At 45.0% G+C, this 25,452-nt stretch overlaps 1 protein-coding gene and 1 non-coding gene across 2 annotated transcripts in view; both read left to right on the top strand.

Moving 5' to 3' along the window:
* Positions 1–1,034: 1,034 nt before the first annotated feature.
* Positions 1,035–25,452, top strand: part of LOC137650264 (AP-4 complex accessory subunit Tepsin-like) — an 84,219-nt gene continuing 59,801 nt past the window's right edge. The window contains exons 1-4 of the mRNA XM_068383567.1: positions 1,035–1,157; positions 3,948–4,020; positions 13,527–13,618; positions 14,092–14,253. Of these exons, the coding sequence (XP_068239668.1) occupies positions 1,110–1,157; positions 3,948–4,020; positions 13,527–13,618; positions 14,092–14,253 (375 nt within the window). The 5' untranslated portion in view covers positions 1,035–1,109. The remainder of the gene's footprint in view (positions 1,158–3,947; positions 4,021–13,526; positions 13,619–14,091; positions 14,254–25,452) is intronic.
* Positions 10,215–10,333, top strand: LOC137650320 (5S ribosomal RNA). The gene has a single exon (XR_011045958.1). It is a non-coding gene; the product is annotated as a 5S ribosomal RNA (ribosomal RNA).

Raw genomic sequence — 25,452 nt, 5'->3', positions numbered from 1 at the left:
CAAATATTTTTTTTTTTTTTACAGAAGGTGGGAGTAAATCGAGTAGTAAAGAACATATGACAGTTTGCAGAGAAAATAAGGAACATTTATCAAATATATATATCGAATGGAAAATTCCAAAACATTTGAAACGGCAAGTATAACTTTCATGAAAGCTATTTCTAGTGAATGATTATCAAAATATAATACCATAACAAACATATTTGTGATTTAATTGAAATAATTATGCATGGCATTATGTTAGACACATTTCAAGTCAATGGGAAAGAAAATATTTCCATGCTAAGATTTCCAACTTGCAGCTTTAGAGTCCCTAAAATATAATAAGTGGTCCATCTGTACGCCATTCATAGCTTTGCTTTAGCGACTGCCACTTTGATACCTAGAAATACCATATTTGTTTATATTGTAACATTGTTGTCATAAAGAACACTCATTTAATTTTGAATATTTGTGTATATTATTTGATAATTGAATAAAAAACATGCACAAATTACGCAAAAGTTCATCTCGTGATAAAATATGGTATTTACTCATGGAGAATAAGGAAAGAATTTGGATACCTGGAAACTCATACGTTAATTTCACTGTTAATTTCACTAATTTAGCTTTCTCTTTCCGAATGCATTTATTTGTTCCTTTAACTGGCATAGAATAAAAACCAGTTTTAACCTATTGTCGAATGGGCACTTATTGATCTCAAAAGAAATAATGTTCCATTAGTCTTTAAATGCCATCAAATCCTTAAAAAATATTTACTGTTATATTAACTAGAAACTGCCTGATATAAACAAAGTAAAGAGTCTACCCCCTGTTATAAGACAGGGTAACATGAAGATTAATCATGCTTCTTTTTTATGCAAAATTTACGTATAGTCTGATATTCTGTTTAGCATTTCAGATAGCAAAGTATGATACAAAAATAATTTTCTACATAAATTGTTCTACATAAATTGTGATTTTTATATTTTGTTTGAACATAAGACATTATGATCGTCTCTCTCTCGAGAGAGACAGTACAATAACTATTCCATTGACTTAAAACAAATTTGACAAGTGCTCACAAGGAATGTAGTGAATGACTTTAATTTTGTTATTGAGGGCTTAACATGGAATTATTAAAAGAGGCGAAGAATGTTGTTGATTTTGCAACATATGTAAGTTTCATACTACAAGCAACTGCTGGTAAATTTGGGTTGTTTTACCTCTAGCATAGGGTCTACGACTGTCATCCAATGGACCATAGAAAAATCGAAACTAATTAATGTATAACATACAAGAACTTGTATTTTAATTGATATTCATCGTACTAATATTTAAGGACATTCATTAACAACTTAGCATAGGGTAGGGTTTGTCTTGGGATGTTTATGTTGTCTAAACGCTTAAGCTAACTTTAGTTAACTTAGACCTGTATGCTTTGGGAATATAGATCAGTATGCATAATGGTATACAAGGTTACTTTGTCGGGGCTAAGTAAACCTGCTACCACCCAGACCTATTCACTTGGCATTTCTGAGTTTCCTGATTCTCCCTGATCTGCAAACAACCTTTATTAAATTCTTGGCTAATATTCCTTGCAGAGTGTAGTAGTAAATGTAGAAATCACTTGTTCCCCCTTAACATAATGCATAACCCATTTTTTTATTATTGGGGTTGCTGTTCCTGTCCCTAAATATAATAAAACCCTTACTTTGAATTTTCTTTACCAACAGACCACTAATTTTTGTGTTCCGTTATCCCAATTGGAAATGGGGCATGCACTAAAAGGGATGAGTAGCTCCAATTGCTTATTAATGATGAAACAATCCAACAATTTTAAGGGATACATCCGGAAAAAATTGTGGTTCACATGAGTAATTATCAGAAAGCATGAAAAGAAGAAAATGTGGTAATGGGAAATGTAGAGAAAAATTTTACCCCGTATTGTTTCCTGGTATGGGGCCCAAGCCACAGCTCCGTGCCTCAGCCTGGCTTTGGTACACTTTGGTCCAATTGGCTACCTAGGTAGCCATGTCTGGCTGAGTGGTGCCTGCTACCCTGGCCACCCTGCCAACCAAAGGCTACCCTGGTAGCTAAGCTTGGCTAGGTAGACCTGGCTACCCCAGTAGCTATGCATGGACAGGTAGCCCTGGCTACCTTAGTAGCTAGGCCTGGTCAGGTAGTCCTGGCTACCCTAGTGGTTAGGCCTGGACAGGTAGCCCCGGCTGATCCGTCTACTTCAGTAGTTGGTTGGAACAGACAGAGGTGTGGCACTCAGTCTGTTTCAAGGATGATGGAGGAGTTGTTGTGGTCTCCATCACCCTTCTTTTCTGGTCATTGAATGGCAGCTCCCACCCTCTTGCATGGACTTTCTTGTGGAAGATTGGGGTCACCATTTGATGGTGTTCTAGAGGGCTTGCACTCTCTAGTAGGTAGAGAATGTGAAATGTAGGGCTCATTTTCTTGTGTCCATGGGCATGAGACCGTTGGTGTCCCTCTGCTCCAACCTGTGGTGCTGGGTACCCGATGTACCTCATCTAGTGCCACTGGGTTCGGTGCCAGGGGTCCTTCTCCTGCAGCCCTGGGTTTTCCCAGGCTTTCGTCTGCCCCTGAGTACATGGTTGGTTCCGTCTTGGGGACGAAGCAGACCTACTCGGGGGGAGAGGAGAATCTGGAGTTTGTTGCATCACTTTTGTCCGAGGGAGAGGGTGCTCAGGGGCAGGATATCCCCAGGACTTTAGGCTGCAGTTTGAAGCCAATAGAGGCTGGCTACCCTGAGTCAGAAAGTTGGTTTCTGGAGGTTCTTGCAATGTTAACTAGAAATCGGGCCTTCTAACATCGGTGAAAGCCCTAGCCTTGCAGGTAGAGTTGGATGCAATGTTAGAAAAGAAAGTGCTCAAAGTTGTTTGGGACGGTTTTCTGGGCTTTTACAGTCACCTGTTCTTGGTGGAAAAGGTGATGGGCCTAAAGACCGGCTATCGACCTCTCTCTACTGAACAAGTTTTTTTGTCAAACATAGTTCATGATGGAAGCAGTACAGTCTGTGCTGTCTTCCATCAGAGAGGGAGACTACATGCTTTCAGTAAATCTGAAGGATGCATACTTTCAAGTGCTGGTTCATCAGACATCTCGAAAATACCTCCGCTTCTACCTCAACGGTACAGTATACCAATTCAAGACTCTGAGTTTCGGACTGTGTACGGCTCCTCAAGTGTTCACCTCGGTGGCCTCTCAGACCCACTCATGAGGGATACGTCTCCTGATGTATCTCAACGACTGTTTGATCCTGGCCTCGTCGAAGAGGCAGTTGCTTCAGGATTAAGATCAACATCTGCACTTTGTCATGATCTGGGGACTGTGGTAAACTGGGAGAAGTTAAATCTCATACCCAAGCAGAGGGTGAAGCACCGGGGCATGCTGATATATTTGGCAGCATCTGGGTTGGTGCTTCTCCTACTGTACTACCTTGGTGCAGGCCATGGCCTTAGGGCTATGGTCAGAGTCAGACCAGCAATGCCACATGACCACTTGGAGTTGAAGGCAACTTTCCTTGCTCTTCAACATGTCCAACAGCTCCTTTCTGGTCACTCGGTAGTGTTGATGAGCCACAACACGACCATAGTCTCATCTAAACAAACAGGGGGTACTATTTCACGGTTGTTTACACCTTGTTAAAAAGTTTTATAGATGTACACCAACTTGTACTGATTTCTTCCATTTAAAGAACTCCAGGTTTGTGTTGTTAGGAAAAATACAAATTAGTACAGTACTTCCAAATGTGATATACGTATTTGAAAAGCATAATTTGCTTTTGAAAATTGTGTACTGTGAAGCATTGAAATTTGTTAATAACTTTTCATAATTGAGGTAAATAGAAAAGGAATTATTTTTGATGGGGTCAATTTTATTACTTGTCAGACAGGTATATTTATTAAATAATATTTAATTCTGAAATATCTTTCCAGTATCCTCTCCTCAACAAAGCAACAATAGACAATGACACACCTACCCCTGGCTACCTGTTTGAAGAAATAATTAGTATCCTTTTATGGTTACTTTTAGCTGTTGCATGTGTGTAAATTGTTTAGTATCTGGAGTTAGTAAAATCACTGATTTAGAGATTTGGTTGACAAATTTAAGAGCTATCTTGTGGAAAGAAATGAAAAATTTGGAGATGATTTGCATTTTCCCTAATGATACAAACCTTTAGCTATTTATACAAACTTACCTGCCAACCCTATCCCCCTTGAAATCCTACCTCCAAGCAAAGTGAGTGCAATCACAGGTGTGTGAGTGGGATGGGTAATGATCTACCCTCTACTCCCCGCTAACTTACGGGATGGGTAGTTAACCCTGGCTAGATTTTAATGGCTTGTAGCTGAAAGTAATATCCCTAGCAAATAGCTGAAGGTTTGTGTTAGGAAAAATACAAATTACCTCTGAATTTGTCTTGTTGGATATTTCATCCTCTAAGGGAAAGTCAGTTTAAATGTATGTTCTTTATTACAGGAAACATTATGGAACTTATTGGTCAAGGAATACATGGCAGTAGTTGAATGGAAGAGATATCTTGGCCATCTCTAGTCTGTTGAAACGCCTTTCTATTCCTACACAAATACAAACCCTTGTTTTTTACATAGGCGAATAAAAGTGAACCTGGAATAAGGCAGTTAATAATTATAACGATGTGTCAACAACCAGCCGGTATTTACCTACCGGTAGTAGGAAGGCAACCCTACGCTGGCTCACTGACAAATCACTACGATATCAACCAGTACTGTAGTGAGAACAGGCATTCTCTCTTGCATGAATTTTAGTAGATTTGTTAGTTTAATTTTTGTTCCAGTCTCTTTTTTACTCTGTGTGTTTTGAGGATGCTTGTAGAGATGTGGAAGTGCTTAGGGGTGTCGCCTAAGGCATGCAGTACCTTCATGAGCACAAGGGAAACTAATCCTTACCAGTTATGCCCGACCTGCAGAGGACACTCCTGCAACCAGACCTCTCCCTGTGACGAGTGTTAGTAGTTGCTGCCCTTCCAATGCGAGAAGTATGACAGGAGGTGTGTGGGAGTCAGCAATATCTACATGAGAGGAGGTTCATAGAAATAAATGGAATTCTAATAATAGAATTGGTTATTTCTATATTTACCTGATGTACATATACATACATGTCAACCCTCCTTCGTGGTGTCAAGAGACTACAGAATACATAATAGTTTCCATTTCTAGATGGAAAATGCAAAGCTGAGCTGATTGGAAGGAAAGAAAATGGGAACATATATTTAATTTAAGGGTAAACGTTGATAGTTCAAAACTTCCAAAGTTTAGTAATATGAACTGCAGATGTGTATAGAAATAACTAATTGTTCCGTAACCGAAATACAAACCACGCTATTTACATTGGGTATTACTTTCGACGTAGCTGAAATGACGAGCCATTAGATTTTAACGAGGGTTTCCTACCCCGCGCTAGTTAGCAGGGGTAGGGGGAGTGGTAGCCAGCTACCCCTCCCCCCCCAACACCTGTGAGTTGTCTCACTTCACTTTTGGCTCGGACAATGGACAGACGTCTCTGTCTTCGTCCTCGCTTGGCAGCCATTGTTTGTTTGTTTTATCTTTACTTAATCACTTACTTTTCTTTTACTCAATGTATATGTAAACATTTTTTCGTGTTTATGTATATATTTGAGAATAGAAATCAGTAAGTTTCCTTTTCAGAGTTTGTGCCTGTGTGTCTAGTGTACGATATTTCCATGGAGCCCTTGGCAGTTAGGCCACCATGGTGTAATTTCATGGGTCGCGATCGAGTTTGACTACGGTCTTTCTCTCTCTTTTGAGGTCGTTCACCCTTTACTACGTTACCTTTACTACGTCTGAGTAGCTTCCTTCTCGTGTGAGTGGGGTTGCTACGCCGTACATTTTATCTCAATTAGTTTATGAATCTAATTGTATTTGTTGATTTTTCAGCTTTTGTAGAACGATTCCTTTCGGGGTTTTCGTTCTTTATTTAGTGTTCATTCATTTTTAAATAACATAGTTACATAATTATAATTGTTATAATTCTGTGTTGGTTACAGCTCTCCTTCCGTGAGTGTAAGTGGTTGTGAGGGCACGTGCCTGTTGTGTAATTCTTGTGTTCTTTTTCCTTCGTGATTCCTCTTCGGAGCCTTCCCGGGGGAATTAATGTTAACTAATGATTTTTGTTTTTATTTTTCAGTTACCGATCTAGTTCGTTTCTGTAATGGGGATTCGGCTGTTGCTGCCTCCCCTATAAATCTTCGTCAGGGGCGTGTCTCCTTCTCCTGGAAGTACTCCCGTGACGATTGACAGCGCTCCAGTTCATTTTAGAACACTCAGGAGGCTTGCCTCCTTGGGTGGGTAGCTTTCCTTCCGAGGGAAGTTTTCCTGTCCAGGCTTGAGTTTTTTTCCCCTTTGGGGGGTTCTCCTCTTGCCTTTATTTCGTGCGACTATGCTCTTGGTGCTGAGTGGTCGCACCTGCAGTTACGCTCAAGGGGCTGGGCAACTGCTGGAGCCCCTCTTCAGAGGATTGCTCTTTTTAGGTCACTGGCTGACCCGTCTCTTCTACGAAGTGTTTCTCTTTCGTTCGCGAGGGAGTACACTCATAGAGACTCCTCTTCGGAGGACTCTTCTGCTGTTGTTGCTGTATGCCGCCTTGGCCGTAAGGCTCACCGTCCGCTACGTCGTAAGGGCCTCCTGTCTCCCTATAAGGGTGCTAAGAGGCGCCTTTTTGAATCTTCTCCGTATGCAGCCTGCAGCTCCTCCTCCTTAGATCTCTCCGGGGATCGATCTCCAACGCCTTCCTGACATTCCGCCCCTGGTGCAGCTGGACAGCAGTCTGACCTCGGTCATCCGACGGGCAACGGGTTGCCTCCCACGGGGGGTCTTCCCTTGCGTGTCAGGGTTCCCCTGCACGCCCTTCTGCAGTGTTAGCGCACAGGCGCTCTCCTGCTCGTCAGCGTTCTCCTGATCGTCAGCGTTCTCCTGATCGCTAACGCTCTCCTGTTCGCCGGCGCTCTCCTGTTCGTCAGCGCTCTCCTGATGATCATCGCCCCACTGCTCGCCAGCGCTCTCCTGAGGACTCCGAACATCCTGCTGTTCCTGTTGTGCGCCCTGCGCGCCATCGGTCTCCTGAGCGCTCTAGATCTCCTGCCCGTCAGAGCGCACCTGTGCTTCCAGTTCCTGATTCGCACACTGTGCGCCCACGTTCACCCGCGTGACCTAGAACTTCGGTTCAGGTCTTGGATAAGGACTCTTCTTCTCCTCGACCTCACGATCCGGCTCGTCAGCCTGCTTCAGCGCAGCAACGCTCGCGGTCGCCTACGTGTGCTTCTAAAGTACTGTACGCACAGGATTCCACACGTCGTCCTTCTGCTCGCCAGGGATCACCAGCTCGCCAGCGACCACAGACACGTCAACGTTCGCCTGCTCGTCAGCGATCTCCTGCGCGTCAACACTCGCCATCGATCTTCCACGCGTTACAGGTCCCCTGGACACCGTCAGTAGCGATCTGGTGCTCACCTGCTGTGGACCACGATCTCCGGTAGCTGACTCTTGCCGTAGATCTTCCTCCTGCTCGCCAGCGCTCACCTTTACTTCTGTCCTTCTGTGCGCCAGCTTTCTTCAATCGCCAGCGCACATCTGCGCACCCTTTCCTGCCACGCACCAATGGGCACCAACGGTTTTTCCTGACCGTCCAGGATCGCCTGACTGACAGGTCGCATCAGCGCTCACCTTCCTGATGCACCTGCGCGCCTTCTGATTAGCGCGATGCGCGCTAACCATCCCTAGTCTCTAACGCGTCGGCGATCTCCTTCGCGCCCGAGCGATTCTTCGCCTGCGCGCTAGCGTTTTGTTAACTCACCACCGCTCGCCAACGCGCCGTCGCTTGCCAACGCGCCATCGCTTGCCAACGCGCCTTCACTCGCCTACGGGCCATCACTCGCCAAGACGCGCCATCGCTCGTCAACGCGCCATTGCCCACCTACGCGCCATCGGTCTCACGACCGCCTGCGCTCGCCCGCGCCCACGTGCCTGCGCGACCACATGCCCACGTGCCCGCGCGACCACATGCCCACGTGCCCGCGCGACCGCACGCCCACGTGCCTGCGCGACCGCTCGCCCACGTGCCTGCGCGACCGCACGCCCACGTGCCCGCGCGACCGCACGCCCACATGCCCGCGCACCTACGCGCCCGCGCACCTATGCGCATGCGCGCCCGCGCATGAACCAACAGTATTCCATCGCGCGAACCAACATTGTTCCATCGTGCGAACCAACATTGTTCCATCGTGCGAACCAACTGTGTTCCATCGCGCGAACCAACATTGTTCCGTCGCGAGAACCGACGGTGTTCCATCGCGCGAACCGACGGTGTTCCATCGCGCAAACCTACGGTGTTCCATCGCGCGATTGCCGGCTCGATTCCTGCAGTAGCCATTGCTTGCCTACGGGTCATCGCTCGCCTGTGAACTATCGGATTCCGACCACCAGCTCTCGCCCTTCCTACCACGCTCGCCCTCCTTCTGCGCTCCCTCACATACTTTCGTCTGCGCTCCTGCGTGCCCGCGCACGGGCGCTTCCACGTTCGGCCACGCACGAACCATTGATTTACCATCGTGCGAGCACCAGGGCGATTGCGACTGCAATTCCCGTCGGGGTTTCGCAACACGGCCAGCCTGGCAAGTCTTCTGGAGCGCGTATTTCCAGAACACGGTCTTCACCCCGTAAACGCAGAGCATGGCACATGCAAGAGCAGGAAGAATCTTCAGGGAGGTCTGAGCAACATTCTTCTTTCCAGAACCTGGGTTAGCCCTTCCTCCTCGTCCCTGGAAGGGTCTTGCCAGGGGGCTTTCCGTTCGAGATTTCTCCGTCGGGCAAGGGGTGACTGGTTTAGCCCTTCCTCTTCTCCATCTCGTGGAAGGGGCTTACCAGGTCCTTTCCCTCCTCGGTTGCGACCCGAGGTTTTGTACAAGGAAGCTCCAGGAAGATCATGGGTACTTTCCTCCTCTCGGGCTCAAGCACCTTGGCGTTTCGTTGCCAAGTTTCGAACTTGCGGGCAAACTCGATGTTGGAGCATCTAGACGCAGTGACCGAGGGCTTCCTCTCGGGTGTCTCATACGTGGATGTCGACAAGCTCAGACACTCTTCCATCCTTGGGAAGAGCTTGTTGGAGCCCAAGGACAGAGACATGGACAGCTGTTGTGCGGAGGAAGTCGACTTCCGTTTTCACTCCTCCAAGGTGCTTTCTTCCAGACCCTGCAGGCCTCCGACGCCTCTTCATTCAGCCTCGTCAGCCTAAGTTATCGGACCGGCTACGGCAGCTAAGACAAGGTGTACAATAGCAGTCCCCTCCTGTCAGGGACAGGTAGCACGGGAGGCTCTCCCGGGGAGGCATAATCCTAGAGGGAGCGGCAGAGTTCACAAACTCTAGGATTGGCAACCCCCCTTGCAGGTCTCACGCTGGGGGGATGCCTAAGGTTATTCGTCCGGATAACAGTTTCCCGATGCCGATTCCTGCACGGTCTCCGTGATCAGCCAAGGATATTGCGCCTCGCTCTTACCATCTCTCCGTCACTGTCAGCGAATCCAGTGTCACTGAGCCTCTATGCCATGGGGTCGGCAAGAGGTTTTTGGGCAGAAGGATCCATGCCTTAGGAGAAGGTCCTCCATAGGGTCGTCGACAGCTTCCCCCCCCCCCCCGGGCTTCTTCAGTCAATCCTTTCTTCTGGGAAAGCATCTGAGACGGGAGTTCCGTCGTCGACCTCTCAGCTCTGATCAAGTTTGTCGAACAAACTTCGTCCAGCGAGGAACAGCAGAGTCGATCAGACTGGTAACGAGGCTGCAGGACTCCTTAGGCCCTGGATCGGGAGGACGGGTACTTCCAGGTTCCATTCCATCCATCTTCCAGGAAGCTCTTGGAATTCAGCCTAGACTACAGGTGTTCCTGCTTAAGATGCGGTGTGGCGATCCTGCCGCGGCATCGCAGGTTTTTCCCCAGAGAACTCTCCCTGCTTTCCTCATGGCCGCTCAGGAGCAGGCTTCCGCCTCCTTCGCTTTTTGGAGGTCTGGTCAACTCCGGTAGGCTCGGGTTCGACCTTCTTCGACACCGGGACAAGCTTCCGGGTCTTTACCAAGAGTGAGGGATCATGGTAATTTGCTAGGAGCCTTCTCTATTTCTGCCTCAACATCTGGAGTATCTAGCCATGATATTGAGTCAACGGCCATACCACGTTGAAAACACCGCTTCTCGTCCGATCAGCGAAGTTAAGCAACGTTGAGTCTGGTCAGTACTTGGATGGGTGACCGCCTGGGAACACCAGATGCTGTTGACTTCTTCTCCGAGCCTTCCCTTCAGTTGACTGTGGCAAGGCTGAGGAGAGTCGCAGTACCTGTTCTCAGTCAAGGAGAGCTTTCAGCCCTATCTTGGAACGTTTCCTGGGTCTCTTTTCCTCATTGACCCATCTAGTTCCGAACGGTCGCCTCAGGATAAGTTCCCTGTGAGGCGGCCCAAGTTCCGGTGGTATCCAAGCAACGATTAACCGGACTTTCTGGTCCCTATGGGACCAGCGGAACGTTTAGACCGGCAATGGGTTGACCTTTGGAACCTCTTGCATGGGAGTGGATATTCTCGTCCTTTCCCCACATTTGATGCTGTTCTCGGACTCGTCAAAGAAAAGGGGGGGGGAGGGGCATGTTCCGGTTCAGGCCTATGGTCAGGACCTGAAGGGTACCTTCCCATCTTTCAGGCAGGCTTAGGGTCCGTAGTCTGGCCCCTCTACAGATCCTACAGATCCTGCCGAGTCGCTCCGTGCGCGACGACTTCATGGTACAGTACTGGCGTATTCCAACCAGCAGGGAGGCCCATTTTCATACTTTCGCATCTTGCAGTAGACTTACTGAGATGATCCGAGGTCCTCTCAATACCACTATCGGCTCGCTCTTTCCGGGCAGAGGAATGTTCTCTCCGACTATCTGACCAGAGCCTCGCAGATAGAGAGTACTTGGGGGTCTTTGGCCTATAGTAACCAGCAAGTCCTGGCCTGGGGGACCTGATCGGGACAGCCTGGAACTTCAAGCTTCCGCTGTTCTTCCCCCCAGTCTCAGACCCCAAGACTCTTTGGCAAGATGCTTTCCGGTGACGGTGGGACAACATCGACGCCTGCGTCTTCCCGCCATTGTTGTCTGTTGAGAATGGGTCTCAATAAGACCAGGTTGTCTGTGAACCTTTCGATGGCCCTGAGAGCTCCGTTGTGACTATACGCAGAACGGTTTCCGGACCCTCTGCTTCCCCTGACGGAACTCCCGGGAGAGCTTCTTCCACGACACAGGCTACTCAAACAACCACACTACAACATCTTTCACAAGACGTTGCATTGCTTCGGCTTCACGCCTGGAGACACTACGCCGCCCCCTCAAGAAGAGACAACCCGCTACAGTCGCGGAGCGGAGGTCGCGTCACCTGCGATAGTCATCCGCAGGGGTCTACCAGGCGAAGTGGAGAGTCTTCTGTGGTTGGTGTCGTGGGAGAGATACCTCTTCCCTTGAGGCCTTTTCTCCAGCAATAACGGAGTTATTGCTTTTCGGCGGGAGGAAACTCTTTTCTGCTCTCGGCAGTGAAGCCTATCGCTCAGCCTTTCCCTGGCCTTCAGGCTGACAGGAATAGACTTTTTCCTTCCCGCTGGACCTTTCCTCGCTCACGCGAAGCTGCGAACGTCCCTGCCCCCAGTCGGAGTGAGACCTCCGCTATGGAGCATGGTTCGGACTCTTCAGTCCCTTAAGATATCTTCCCAAGAACCAGTACGTCAGGCCTCTGATCGTATTCCGTCTTGGGGGACGGTGCTCCTGCTCACTCTGGCCTCGGCCAGTGTGTAAGCAATCTTCATGGTTTCATACGAGTCCGCCCTTTCAAGAGAATAGGGGAAAGCAACATTCAGGTTTGCTCCTGAGTTGTTTTCTAAACTCAGAATCTGGGAGTCCCGGACCTTCGGTTCGACGCCTTCAAGATTTCGAGTCTCCGTTCTGTATCAGATGACCCAAACCTTCTCCTTCTTGCCAGTAAAGGAATCGAGGGGTTATCTTTGAGAACAGCTGCAGTTTGTCCTCACGTGCAAGCCGGTTTGGGAGCACAGGGAGGACACAGGGGAGAGTCACCAGTATACCTCTTCAGCTCGGACTCAAGGGCATTCATCTCGACCTGAATCCAGACCCTCCCCCGTCACGTCGCCCTACAGCACGATATCGGATACATCGCAACGTCTCTCGCCTTCGAGTAGAACTACTCTGTGACGCAGGTGCTACAAGCTGGAGTCTGGAAGCGTCTAATGACCTTCGCAGCCCGCTTCCTGCAGGACGTGACCCACAGGAGTATCGATACGTTTCTATCGCTCTGTGGTGGCTACACAACAGCTGGTCTAACCTCAGGCTCCTTTTTGGACAGATAGCAGAAGGTTGAGGGCATTGTTATCAGGTTTTAGTCTGCATGAACGAAAGAAGTATGTCTGGCCCTTACTTCTTTCTTCATCGTCCCCTCTACTGGGGAAGCAGCATCCTGGTCTCTGCATAGCTGACCTCAAACCTCTGCAGGTAAACCATGCTTCCTTGTGTTCCGAGTATTGAGTCAATACAATCGCGTCCCCCATACCCTGACAAGGTGGTATTGGGAACGTCCTAACCCAGAGTTCCTTCTGGAACTCCAGGTCAACTGCCTAGGACGGGTCACACTTTCTTCCTTCACACACAAGCTTATGTAGGCCACACGTTTCCTTGCGAAGCAAGGAACTTGTGAGGTGCAGGGACTCCTTTTCTCGAGTGCGACTCACTCGGATTCTGAGTCCCCGGGTAAAGCCAAAGCCAGTATGGCTGGGGACTTTCCACCCTTCCTAAGGGGTAAGTCACCCAATGTAAATAGCGTGGTTTGTATTTCGGTTACGGAACAAATGACAAATTCGGAGATCATTTGTATTTTTCCTAACCATACAAACCTTAGCTATTTACACATATTTGCCCGCCAGCCCTGTCCCCCAAGTCAAGTCCTACCTCTAAGTGAAGTGAGACAACTCACAGGTGTGTGGGGGGGGAGGGGTAGCTAGCTACCACTCCCCGTACCTCTGCTAACTAGCGCGGGGTAGGAAACCCTCGTTAAAATCTAATGGCTCGTCATGTCAGCTACGCCGAAAGTAATACCCAATGTAAATAGCTAAGGTTTGTATGGTTAGAAAAAATACAAATTATCTCCGAATTTGTCATTTTAATTACTGTATTAAAATAACCTTTTATATACCTAGAAATATTGTACTCAAAATTATTTAATTTAATAATTTTTCGGCTTATTGTATTGAGTAGTCAGAGAAACTTGTATCTTTGATCTAGACCTATCTTGTTTTTGCGATTATTAATGGTTGAATAGTATGTAAAATATTTTAAGCATAATTTCAAAGTTCATTGCAGAGGTTTTATTAGTGTAAAAGTTGCAGTACAATTAAAATTTGAAAATTTAACATAATTTTCCTTAGATATATTTTCAAGAACTAAGTCATCAGTCTTCTGGGCATCGGCAGCATCTTGTAGATTTCATGCTTGCAAGATTACAGATTTCTTCATGGCCTGGAAAGCAAAAGGTATGTTATAAGTACTGTACTTAGATTATATGATATGTACTCGTACAATCTCTCTCTCTCTCTCTCTCTCTCTCTCTCTCTCTCTCTCTCTCTCTCTCTCTCTCTCTCAAATTTTAAAGTTGGTAATGTTAACAGAGATGTTTAATGAGATCCACTCAATCACATAACTGCTCTAGACTTTTTGAGAGATGTACATTACTCTTGAATGAGAAATTAATATGGAACAAAATTAGATTAAATAAGTTAGATGGCCAAGTGGGAAGAGTGAAGAGACTATCAGGACAGGCTGTAAAGTAGATGGCAAAAAGCAACATATCTACAGCTGGGTAGATGCTGTATAGAAGAACCTTAAGTACCATTTATATTGTGCTGCACAAGGCAGATTGTATGTTGTGTCTCTTCTTTAATAAAATTACTACTGTATAATCATCATTCAGATAAAGCTGTTAACAAAGGAAGATTTAACTTTTCAGGTTGTCCGTATACTTCATCAAGTGAGTTCTCGTGGACATTTTGGAGTGCGAATTTATTTAAGGGGAAAGGATGGAGAGCTCAGGAAAGCATCATCTGCGGGGGGTCCACCTGATCCAGTTTTAGCAAATACTCCACAACTATTCCTAAGTTCAGCAATTCAGGTGAAAAAACTAATGGTGTTCTGCAGTTGACATAGAAAATGTTTATATCATTGTGTATAACAAAAATTATAGTACGTACAATACAGTACTGTATTAATTTTGTTGATTGGTACTTTCATTAATAGTTTTAAATTTATAAGTTCATATTTCATGGTTATATATCACTTGGTTTAAAAGTAAAAAAAAAAATGGAAATTGATGGTTTCAAAGTTAAAAAAAGTAAAAAATAAAAATCAAATGGTGAAATTGTATAGGAAAATATAATATGACATAGAACAATGTAAATTATTAAGAGTGATTTGTATTTTCCCAGCTATACATACCCAAGTCCTTTAGTAGAGGAAAGATCATGGCAAAAGCTGGTAATGGCCAATGAAGAATTATTGAGGTTCTGCTATCTGCCATCTAGTATTCACTGGTGGTCTGGATCTGAGAGTGCTTGGAGCCCCAATTATGATTCTGTCTGGAACTTGCGGGGGCGCATGCTGTGGGAAGTGAATCTTAAGGGACTTAGGTTTTTATAGATAGGAAAAATATAAATTACTTTTAAAATTTGTGATTTGTTTCTATGCAAATACAAACCGTCGTCCTTTAGTAGGGGGAGTCATCCTTAAGAGAGAGGAAGTCTCGCTCTCCCAACTCGCAGGTTAATAACCTTGGATCACAATGCTCAGTCTGGAGAGAAGATCAGAGCAAAGGATCTTTGCATCCCATGACCCATGGTTGAGTGACTTATCGTGTCACAGCCCAGGAGTTTTTTCATAAAGATCCTATCTTCAGTGGGAACAAAGTTCCCATTAAGGACTGATATAAGTATTGGGTATGCCGTAACTGTCACATTCCCCCTTGAAAGAAGTGTGGGGATTTTACACTTGTACTACTGTATTAGCAAAATGACTACTTGTAATTAGTGTGCTCCCCTGTATCGATGTTCATTCGAACTCCATAGCATTTCAGCAGCTGATCTCAAGAGAGGGGAGCAAGGATAAGAGGAAAGAAGGCCAGTCATTCTTACTCTTAAATCTTAAAAAAAAATTTGTAAACGCTATCTTAGACACGATGCTTCTATGTCCCGAAATTAGCGAGGCTTTCTACACCACTTGCCGGCCAGCTACCACCAGCCCTATGGAAAATGTGTCCATGGACTTGTGGGTACAATCTCGAAGATAATGTGCCGTGAATGGGGTCTGCCTTCAACACTTAGGCAACTGAATAGTTTGATCTGAAGGCTAATGTAATACCAATCATGAGCTCTTGGAGGGTCGAAGTCCAATGCCTCAGCTCCTTACTCTGTAAACTCTACGGATGACCTCAGGAAGCCAGAAGGAGATGGTGTTTTTGGAGATTTTCTTCTTCGCCTTTCTTGTGCTATTTATAGGGGTATAATTTCGGCGAAACTGAAAGACAAGCCACGATAATTTGAGCGAGGGATAACCACCCCAGCCGCGAGTTAGCGGGAGGGGTGGGGGATAGCCGGCTACCCTGCTCATTCACATACCTAGGTTGAGCACCCATTTTGCTTTCTGGCTCGGTAAAGGTGGTCACTGCCACTCTCTCCTGCTAAGACTTGCCTTTGAAATAATACTATTATTCTTTTTCTTCTCAGAGTGTGTTTTGATTTCTTCTAGTCCCATACGTACCTGTCCTGATCCCGAAGGCCGCTCCTGCGGTACCTTCGTGTCCGCCCTTGAGACAGACCCCCACCTGCTGTGTCCGGCTTGCTGGGGCTGCCAGTGTGATCGGGACAGCATCTGTAATGATTGTCAAGAGTGGTCTGCCTCCCAGTGGGAGAGGTTTGGGTGCAGGAAAAGAAGAATGCTAAGCGAGATTCTTCTCCTTTGGGATCTTCCTCGAAGTCGAAGAAATCGCAGACTTCTTCTTTAACCCCCCGATCTCTTCCTGAAACAGCTCCTCTGCTGATCCTCTCTGGAGAATGGCCTAGTAGCAGTGCAGCCCTGGGATGATATCATTTCCCCTAGTAATTCGGTCCCGCCCCTTTCCCAGGGAGCACGTGCTCTATCTCTGATTTATTGAGTTTTTGGCCATCACGGGGCATTGATGGTACCCCTTTCAAAGGAAGTTCTATTCAAGCTCCTTCAGTTTGGGGTTGAGTGGAAGCGCACTTCTAGGCGGGGGTAGAGCATAGTCCTAGGTGATGTTCTCCATCGGGAGAACATTCCTCTCTTTTGAGATAGAAAGCTTCCTAGCTTTTTGGACCTCAGCAGTCTCCACCTTTGGGGGTTCCTACTAAACGTTACCCTTTGAGGTTCGTCGGGTGGAAGAGTTTTTGACCCCTCGTCACCCCGGGCGTGCTCCTCCCCCAGCGGTAAGGAAACGTCTTTTTGACCTTTGGGTTCAAGTCACATAGTTCCTTCAGGTTCTTGTGACGTCTATGGTACTCAGAGACCGTGAGGGCCAGTGCAGCTTTGCCCTGGTCAAAGGGGTTGAAGAGTGCCAAACAGAAGGCAGCGGCTCAGGCCACAGGCTCCTCTACCTCCCACCACTCTAGCGCTTCCTTCAAGCTCCTCCCACCGCCATTTGTGCAGCAGAGGAAATACTATGAGATCCTTAATGAGCCTCTTTTGGCCTTGCCTCTTGACCACTCAATAGGGGCAATCTTGGGGGTACTCCCTTCAAGAGACTAACGGAACTCTCGGTCTCGTACTCAGCCTCGGAGATCCTCAACCAGGAAAAAGTTGTGTGGTATGCCATGCAGGCAACTTTGTGGCTAGACCTCTGGTTGGGATCTGTGGGACATCTGGTCAGGTCTCAGTACTGGTCTCGTGAGTCCATAAGGAAGTTGATGGAAATCTTCCTTTTGTCCGGCATCAGGGCGATCGAGTTCCTCTCCCACCAGGTGGTTAACGGGTGGGCTAACACCATCTTGAAAAGGAGAGATTTGATCATCGACAGATTCTATCGGCAGCTCCCACAAGCTGAGGTTTCGAAGCTGAGAAATTTCTCTTTTGAGGGGAGTTCTCTGTTTGAGCTGGAAGATGTCGAGCAGGTGGCAGAGAGGTGGAGGAAGTCCAACCAGGATTCCCTCCTCCAAAGGGTCATAACATACATACATACATATACCAAAGGCACTTCCCCCAATTTTGGGGGGTAGCCGACATCAACAAGAAACAAAACAAAAAAGGGGACCTCTACTCTCTACGTTCCTCCAGCCTAACCAGGGACTCAGCCGAGTTCAGCTGGTACTGCTAGGGTGCCACAGTCCAACCTCCCACATTTCCACCACAGATGAAGCTTCATACTGCTGAGTCCCCTACTGCTGCTACCTCCGCGGTCATCTAAGGCACCGGAGGAAGCAGCAGGGCCTACCGGAACTGCGTCACAATCTCTCGCCATTCATTCCTATTTCTAGCACGCTCTCTTGCCTCTCTCACATCTATCCTCCTATCACCCAGAGCTTTCTTCACACCATCCATCCACCCAAACCTTGGCCTTCCTCTTGTACTTCTCCCATCAACTCTTGCATTCATCACCTTCTTTAGCAGACAGCCATTTTCCATTCTCTCAACATGGCCAAACCACCTCAACACATTCATATCCACTCTAGCCGCTAACTCATTTCTTACACCCGTTCTCACCCTCACCACTTTGTTCCTAACCCTATCTACTCGAGATACACCAGCCATACTCCTCAGACACTTCATCTCAAACACATTCAATTTCTGTCTCTCCATCACTTTCATTCCCCACAACTCCGATCCATACATCACAGTTGGTACAATCACTTTCTCATATAGAACTCTCTTTACATTCATGCCCAACCCTCTATTTTTTACTACTCCCTTAACTGCCCCCAACACTTTGCAACCTTCATTGACTCTCTGACGTACATCTGCTTCCACTCCACCATTTGCTGCAACAGCAGACCCCAAGTACTTAAACTGATCCACCTCCTCAAGTAATTCTCCATTCAACATGACATTCAACCTTGCACCACCTTCCCTTCTCGTACATCTCATAACCTTACTCTTACCCACATTAACTCTCAACTTCCTTCTCTCACACACCCTTCCAAATTCTGTCACTAGTCGGTCAAGCTTCTCTTCTGTGTCTGCTACCAGTACAGTATCATCTGCAAACAACAACTGATTTACCTCCCATTCATGATCATTCTCGCCTACCAGTTTTAATCCTCGTCCAAGCACTCGAGCATTCACCTCTCTCACCACTCCATCAACATACAAGTTAAACAACCACGGCGACATCACACATCCCTGTCTCAGCCCCACTCTCACCAGAAACCAATCGCTCATTTCATTTCCTATTCTAACACATGCTTTACTACCTTTGTAGAAACTTTTCACTGCTTGCAACAACCTTCCACCAACTCCATATAACCTCATCACATTCCACATTGCTTCCCTATCAACTCTATCATAACATTGAGGCCTTATCAATCTGTGCCACAGAAAAAGCAGCCTGCTTCTAGACCACAGACAAATAGGACAAGGGGCCCAAAACAACAGAGCCCAAAGGTGTCTAAAAAGTCCTTTTGAGACAACCAGAAAGGTTCAAAGTTCTCCTTTGGAGGTAAGGGAAATGGGATCTGACAGAGGCTGATCTCGCTAGGCCAAGGTGGCTGCATCTCGTGGCTGAACCCTTGATGATCGAGGTGATTCGTTCAGGGTATCACATCCAGTTCATTCAATCTCTCCCTCCACTGAGTCGGATCCAGTCCCAACGAACTCCTATGCGAAGGGATCCGCAAAGGAGTTAGCCCTCCAGGAAGAAGTCCAGACCATGTTGGAGAAGGGTGCTCTCCAAGAGGTCCTCGACGGATTCCCAGGCTTTTGCAGTTGATTCTTTCTTGTGAGAAAGGTTTCTGGAGGTGGGAGACCAGTCATCGACCTCTCAGCCTTGAACAGGTTTGTCAGCCAAACTTCGTTCAAGATGGAATCAGCCGACACAGTCAGACAAGCAGTTAAACCGCACTGGATCTCAACGATGCATAATTCCAAATCCAATTCATCTGTCTTCCAGGAAGTATCTAAGATTCATGTTCAGCCAGAAACAATACCAGTTCAAGGTGCTGTGTTTCAGTCTTTTCACAGCAACCCAGGTGTTCACAAGAGTGTTTGCCCTTGTGTCATCTTTAGCTCCCAGAGTTGTCATCCGTCACCTAAGATATCTGGATGACTGGCTGATTCTAGCCGAGACAAACTTCTGAGATTTTGCCAAGATCTGGAGATCGTGGTAAACCCCGAAAAGTCACAACAGTAATGCTTGGCAACCTGAAATTAATTCGTTCTGGGGTGGCTTTCGTAACGTGATTTTTTTCCTGTTGTGAGTCACATTTTACATGTAAATCACCTTATTCCCATGTACTGGCAAGCGGATTTGTTGAGCTGCGCATGGTAACATCGATGATTGATTATTATTTCTTAAATAATTATTCCCGTTATATTTTTTTTTTTTTAGAGTAAAAAGAAAAACATCTAGCTCCTATGTACTGGCTAGCAGTAAATGCTGACCTGTGCAACCCCTCTAATTGGTTCTTATTTCTTGGTAATTATTCTACAGATTCTTGTAATTCTAAAAATCACAGACCCTAAAATTCAATACTGTAATGACTTACTTTATAATAGAGCCATTGATGGTGCTTCTCTTCCCTATAAGATAGCCAAGAACGACACTTCGGGCACTGTAATTTTTGTGGTATGACATTATACATTTTTAGAAATGTGTTAGCGAAACTTTGTGACGCACATAAAAAGGATTTTGAAAGGACTGAATCAAAGCACTCGAAGTGATAGCAAAGGAATGGGGGAAATATAACCCCCTGTGTAAGTTTCCATACATACGGTTACGTGATTGGTTAATGGAAACATCTGTGTAACAGTGCGAAGTCTGTAAACGAAGGGTAAACTCATTCAGAGCAAGTATTTGGTAACTATGGTACCGAACGATGAGAGTAAGCGCAAAGTTTGTATAAAAGTAGGAGCAAAGGAAATAAGTAGCACAGTCCCAATCACTGTGAAGAACTTTGTCTCCAGTATATGAAAAGACTGAAGTCTATAGAAGGAGGGTTAAAATTTTGATACACTACTTTTATTTTATATAGATAACAGGTCCAAAGAAAGGAAATGCCAAAAGGAACAGTAGTCTTTTATTGTTTCCAAAAATACATACATGTAGCATTAGCAATACAACATTATATTAAATATATATACAGAAAACCAGAGTTTTCAGACTGCAAATTATGGAACAGAGTAGTAAAATAGTAATACTGTACTCGTGACATAAAAGGAAAATATCATATGTGCCTCATTATAGTATTAAATAGGTATATGGAACAGAAGATCATAGTCCCCTTGCACAATGTAGACTGAGAAGTCCCAACTATACAGTCCATAAGAGTCCAGGCTGGTTTAATGACACTACCAGAGGCCACCACAAAGTGTTTAATCTCTTCAGACTGACATAAGTAATGTTTGAATAACACTCTTGAAAAGTTCCATCTTGTGTAAGCTTGCAAGCCTACAAAGCTCATAGATTGGAAAAAGTTTAAGGAAGAGGTAACTTTTCTAGGGTCATGATCTGCTGGAATAATTTCAGGGTCAGCCCTTCTGATGAAGTAGGTGAGTTTTGACCTTAACTGTCTGTCATCTCCCCTTTAAAAAGTTGCCTGCCTTTAAAGGCCCTGTTCATGGATAGGTAGGCCTTAAGGCATTCCATGGGGCACAGAGAAGGGTCCTCCTGTAGTGGAACAATCTTTCAGGTCCCCCAGTGTTTCGTGGGAAGTTCGTTTTTGCCAAGAATGCAGGACCTGGATAAAGATTTACCTCCCCCGAATCAGGGAATTCAATGTGGCCATCATCCCTTGAAAGAGCCACAATCTCACTGACTCTAGCACCGGAAGCCATAATAAGCAAAATTGGACTATCGAGTAAGACCCCACAGAGAGGCAGAAATGTTATCTATCGAAGAGGCAAAGTGCAGGAGTTTATCCAACAATCATGAAATAGCCTTGGGAGAAGCATTAGGTTTCAGTTTAGCACAAGCCTTCAGGATTTTATTCAACAGCTTGCTATTTAGTTTGATATCAAAAGCATAAGTGATCGGTCTAGCTAGTGCTGACTTACATGAGGCAATAGTTGTAGAGGCTAGACCTAGATCATGTAGTGAAATAAAGAAAGAAATACAAAAGTCCATAGAAATAGAAGAGGGCTGATGAATTTTCACGAACGCAATCCATTTTTCCGGTAGAACAAATATTTTCGTTTCGTGGTGTTGGACTTGTACTCTTCTATGAAGTCAATTCTTTCCCCCGCAACTCTGAATTTTCTTTGAGCTGTGAGGGTGAGATAATTATTAGCTGAAGGGTTTTCATTATCCAAGAGGAAGTGAAGACAGTCTTCTGTTGAACATCCTGGGACAGCACTAGAGGTGGTAGAGGGACCTGGAGAGGTTTGAGTTCCAGAACAAGAGGATACCAATAGAGCTGTTGTTCCCCTGAAAGTCCACAGTTTGTTCTGTACTTTCAGTAGGAGGTTGAATGGAGGAAATAGGTAGATGTGAGACCACTGGTTCCAATCTAGAGACATCGCATCCATTCCTGTCGCTTCGGGATCCAAGTTTTGTGTTACATACCAGGGAAGCTTCTTATTGAAGCTAATCGCAAAGAGATCGATTTACAGTTTCGGGACTTGCTGAAACAGAATGATTTTGTGTTCAGAGACCATTCTGTTTCCTGAGGCTTGGATCTCGACAGGGCATCTGCTGTCAAATTGCGAACCCCTTCGAGGTGAACTGCTGAGAGATCCTAATTCCTCCGTTTTGCTTTAGAAAGGATGGATAAGATTACATAGTTGATCTGGAGCCCTGTCTGTTGACACAGTTTTCTATCATCCTGTTGTTGATGACCAATTTGATGTGTGATTTTGTCTTTGGGCATAGTCTCTTCAGAGTCAGAAACACTGCCATAGCTTCCAGAACATTGATGTAAAATTTCTGAAATGCGATCGACCATAGACCCTGCACTTTCTTGGGAGAGGAGTGGCCCCCCCCAATCTTGTTCGGAGGGGTTCGCGTGAATAGTCATGGAAGGAGGAGGTTACTGAAGAGGAACGTGGTTCGATAGACTCTTAGCAAAAACTAAGGCTTGAGCTGCTTCCGCAGTAAGGCTGGGGTTTTGTGGCAAAGATCTCCAAGCATTGGATGCCTTTCTTCTCCAGACTCTGTTGGCATCTTTGAGTCCTACTTTCAGGATTGGGTCTGTCACGGCAGCGAGCTACAGTGACCCCAAGACTTTCCTGTTGCCTTCTGGTGAGTAATTTTGAATGAAATAGGCACCTTACCAAGTTTGCGATTTCCTTTCTCTTGCCTTTTGGTAGAGAGAGGGTGTGTGACTGTTGATTCCAGGGAAGTCCTAGCCACTGGAATTTCTGAGCTAGAGATAGTCTGGACTTCTCAAGGTTAATTTGGAAGCCCAGAGACTAGGAATTTCATGACTTTTTGGGCTGTCCGAAGACATTCCAACTTCCTTGCAGCCCAGACTAACCAGTCGTTCAGATACACCATCAGTTGAAGGCCTCTGTTCCGAAATTGTTGGACAATGGTCTCAACTAGCTTCGTAAGAATCCTTTGAGCTATACTGAGGCCGAAAGGCATAGCATTGAATACGTAGGCCTTTTTTGCCTGTCTGAAACCAAGGTAGGAGGGAGAAGAAGCCTGTCCCTGATGTATCTTACTCATGTAAGATTTATATGAAATCCCAAGCAGACTGGAATGGGATTTTGCATGATCTTTTGGGCTTGAATTGGTCACCAATTGTAAAGTAGTCTTGATCCTATAGTCCCTTTAAATGAAAATCTAGTCTGCATAATTGATAGGCGTATCCCTTCTCGTGTACGAAGGTTCCAAGTGAAGGACAAACCATGGTTCAATGATGATTGTAAACGTGCTTATTTGGAGAAGCAGGAGGCCTATCTTCTTGGGAAGGGTAACAGATCAAAGTTGACCTGGAATACCTATACTCAGCTTAGAGCTTTTGCTCAGAGAGTTTATTCTTCCACATGAAAAAGAATAGAATTTAACCATGAAAGAAACCCTTTCTGGTACAACCCTGGAGAATAAGTGGTGGACTACCCTTAAATCTGCACTCTTTGGTGTAGATGCAACAGTTCCTTCTTTACTTGAACCAGATGGTTCTGTCACTCACTGTCCAAGGGAAAAGGCAACCCTTTTGGCAGATATGTTTGACAGTAAGCAGAGTAATGAGAAACTCGAACTTCCTCATTCCTGTTTTCCTGAGGCTAAACTAACTAGTTTAGCTTTTCGATCTTGTGAAATTAAAGCTCTCTTGATGGGCCTTGATGCTTATGGAGGTGTAGATCCAAATGGTATTTTTCATTTGTTTTTCATAAACACTACAGATTTCTTAGCTCCAAAGTTATCTGTTATTTTGCGTAAGTTAGCAAGAAGAGGAGCTTTTAGAACTTGCTGGAGAATTGGTAATGTTACTCCACTATGTAAATTTGCTTGTGGTAGCTCAAGTCCCACTGATTACCGCCCAATTTATATAACTCCCATATCATCTAAAGTTTTTGAGTGTCTTTTGGCAAAACGTCTTAATAGGTTTGCTGAAGGTAATCATCTGTTCCCTAGTTTGCAATTTGGTTTTCGTAAAGGCCTTGGAGCATGTGATGCCTTTCTTACAATCTCCAATGCTGTAGAGAAATCCCTTTAATATGGTTAGGAAGTTTGTATGATTGGCCTTGATTTTAGTGTTGCCTTTGACCGTGTTAATCATGAGGCCCTTGTTTTTAAACTCAAACAGTTGGGAGTGGGTGGGTTGTTTCATAGCATCATTATTGAAATTTTAAGTAATAGATCCCAAAGAGTTGTTGTTGATGGGCACCATAGTGAGTATAGGAATGTGATATCTGGTGTTCCTCAGGGTAGTGTTCTTGGCCCATTACTTTTCATACTATATATGCATGACTTGTGGTTTGGTCTAAAAACAAGCTTGTTGCATATGCAGATGATGCTACTCTCTTTGCATCAATTTCATCTCCTGAATGTAGATCTGGGGTTGGTGAATCCCTTATTAGAAATCTAGCTAAAATTAGTCCATGGTGCAAATTATGTGGTATGAAGTTTAATCCTAACAAAACTCAAAGTATGATTGTAAGTAGGTCAAGGACTGTGGCTACTCAACATCCGGATCTCAGCATTGATAATGTTTCTTTAACTTTGTATGACTTAAAATTTTAGGTTTCATTCGCGACAGCAAATTTACTTTTGAGAAACACATAAGGTCTGTGTCTTCTTCAATTGCAAAAAAATTGGCTTATTGAGAAAGTCTTTCAAGATTTTTGGTGATCAATCTATTCTGAAGAAGTGTTGTAGTTCTTTCATTTGACCTTGTTTTGAGTATTGTTCTCCTTTATGGTCTTCAGCTGCTGATTCTCATCTTAATTTGTTGGACAGGAACTTACGCTCTATTAAATTTCTTATTCCTGATCTAGATATTAATCTCTGGCTCCGTCGTTCAATTAGTTCATTATGCATGTTGCATAAGATTTTTATAATTCTGACCATCCTTTTCATTCAGATCTTCCCGGACAGTTCCATCTTGTTCGTAATACTAGGTATGCAGTTAATTCTAAGTCAGGCCCTCTCCATCATGAGAACAAATACTGCACAGTGCTCTAGAAGTTTTATTCCACCTGTGACCAAGTTGTGATCGGGTATTTGAATCAGTAGATCTTCAAAAGTTCAAACTCGCAGCTAATGTTTTTATGTTGAACAGGCTTGCATAAGTCCTTTTATAGTTTATAAATCAAATACTGTATCTGTTTTAATGTTGTTAAATGTTTTTAAAATATTTTATATCAATCTTCATTACTTCTTATATCGTTTATTTATTTCCTTATTTCCTTTCCTCACTGGGGTATTTTTCCCTGTTGGAGCCCTTGGGCTTATAACATCTTGCTTTTCCAACTAGGGTTGTTGCTTAGCTAGTAATAATAATAATAATAATAATAATAATAATAATGATAATAATAGTAATAATAATAATAATAATAATAATAATAATAATAACAACAATAATAATAATTAGAAGATGCCAATAGGCATCTGTAAGACCTATGGAGACGGTGTAGGTTCCATGGGGTATTAGGGTCCGTATTTGCAAGATAGCATCCGGAACTTGTCGTTCAGAATGAATTTGTTTTG

The sequence above is a fragment of the Palaemon carinicauda genome, chromosome 11 (assembly GCF_036898095.1).
Source record: "Palaemon carinicauda isolate YSFRI2023 chromosome 11, ASM3689809v2, whole genome shotgun sequence".
NCBI lineage: Eukaryota > Metazoa > Arthropoda > Malacostraca > Decapoda > Palaemonidae > Palaemon > Palaemon carinicauda.
This window is presented reverse-complemented; position numbering and strand designations above follow the sequence as displayed.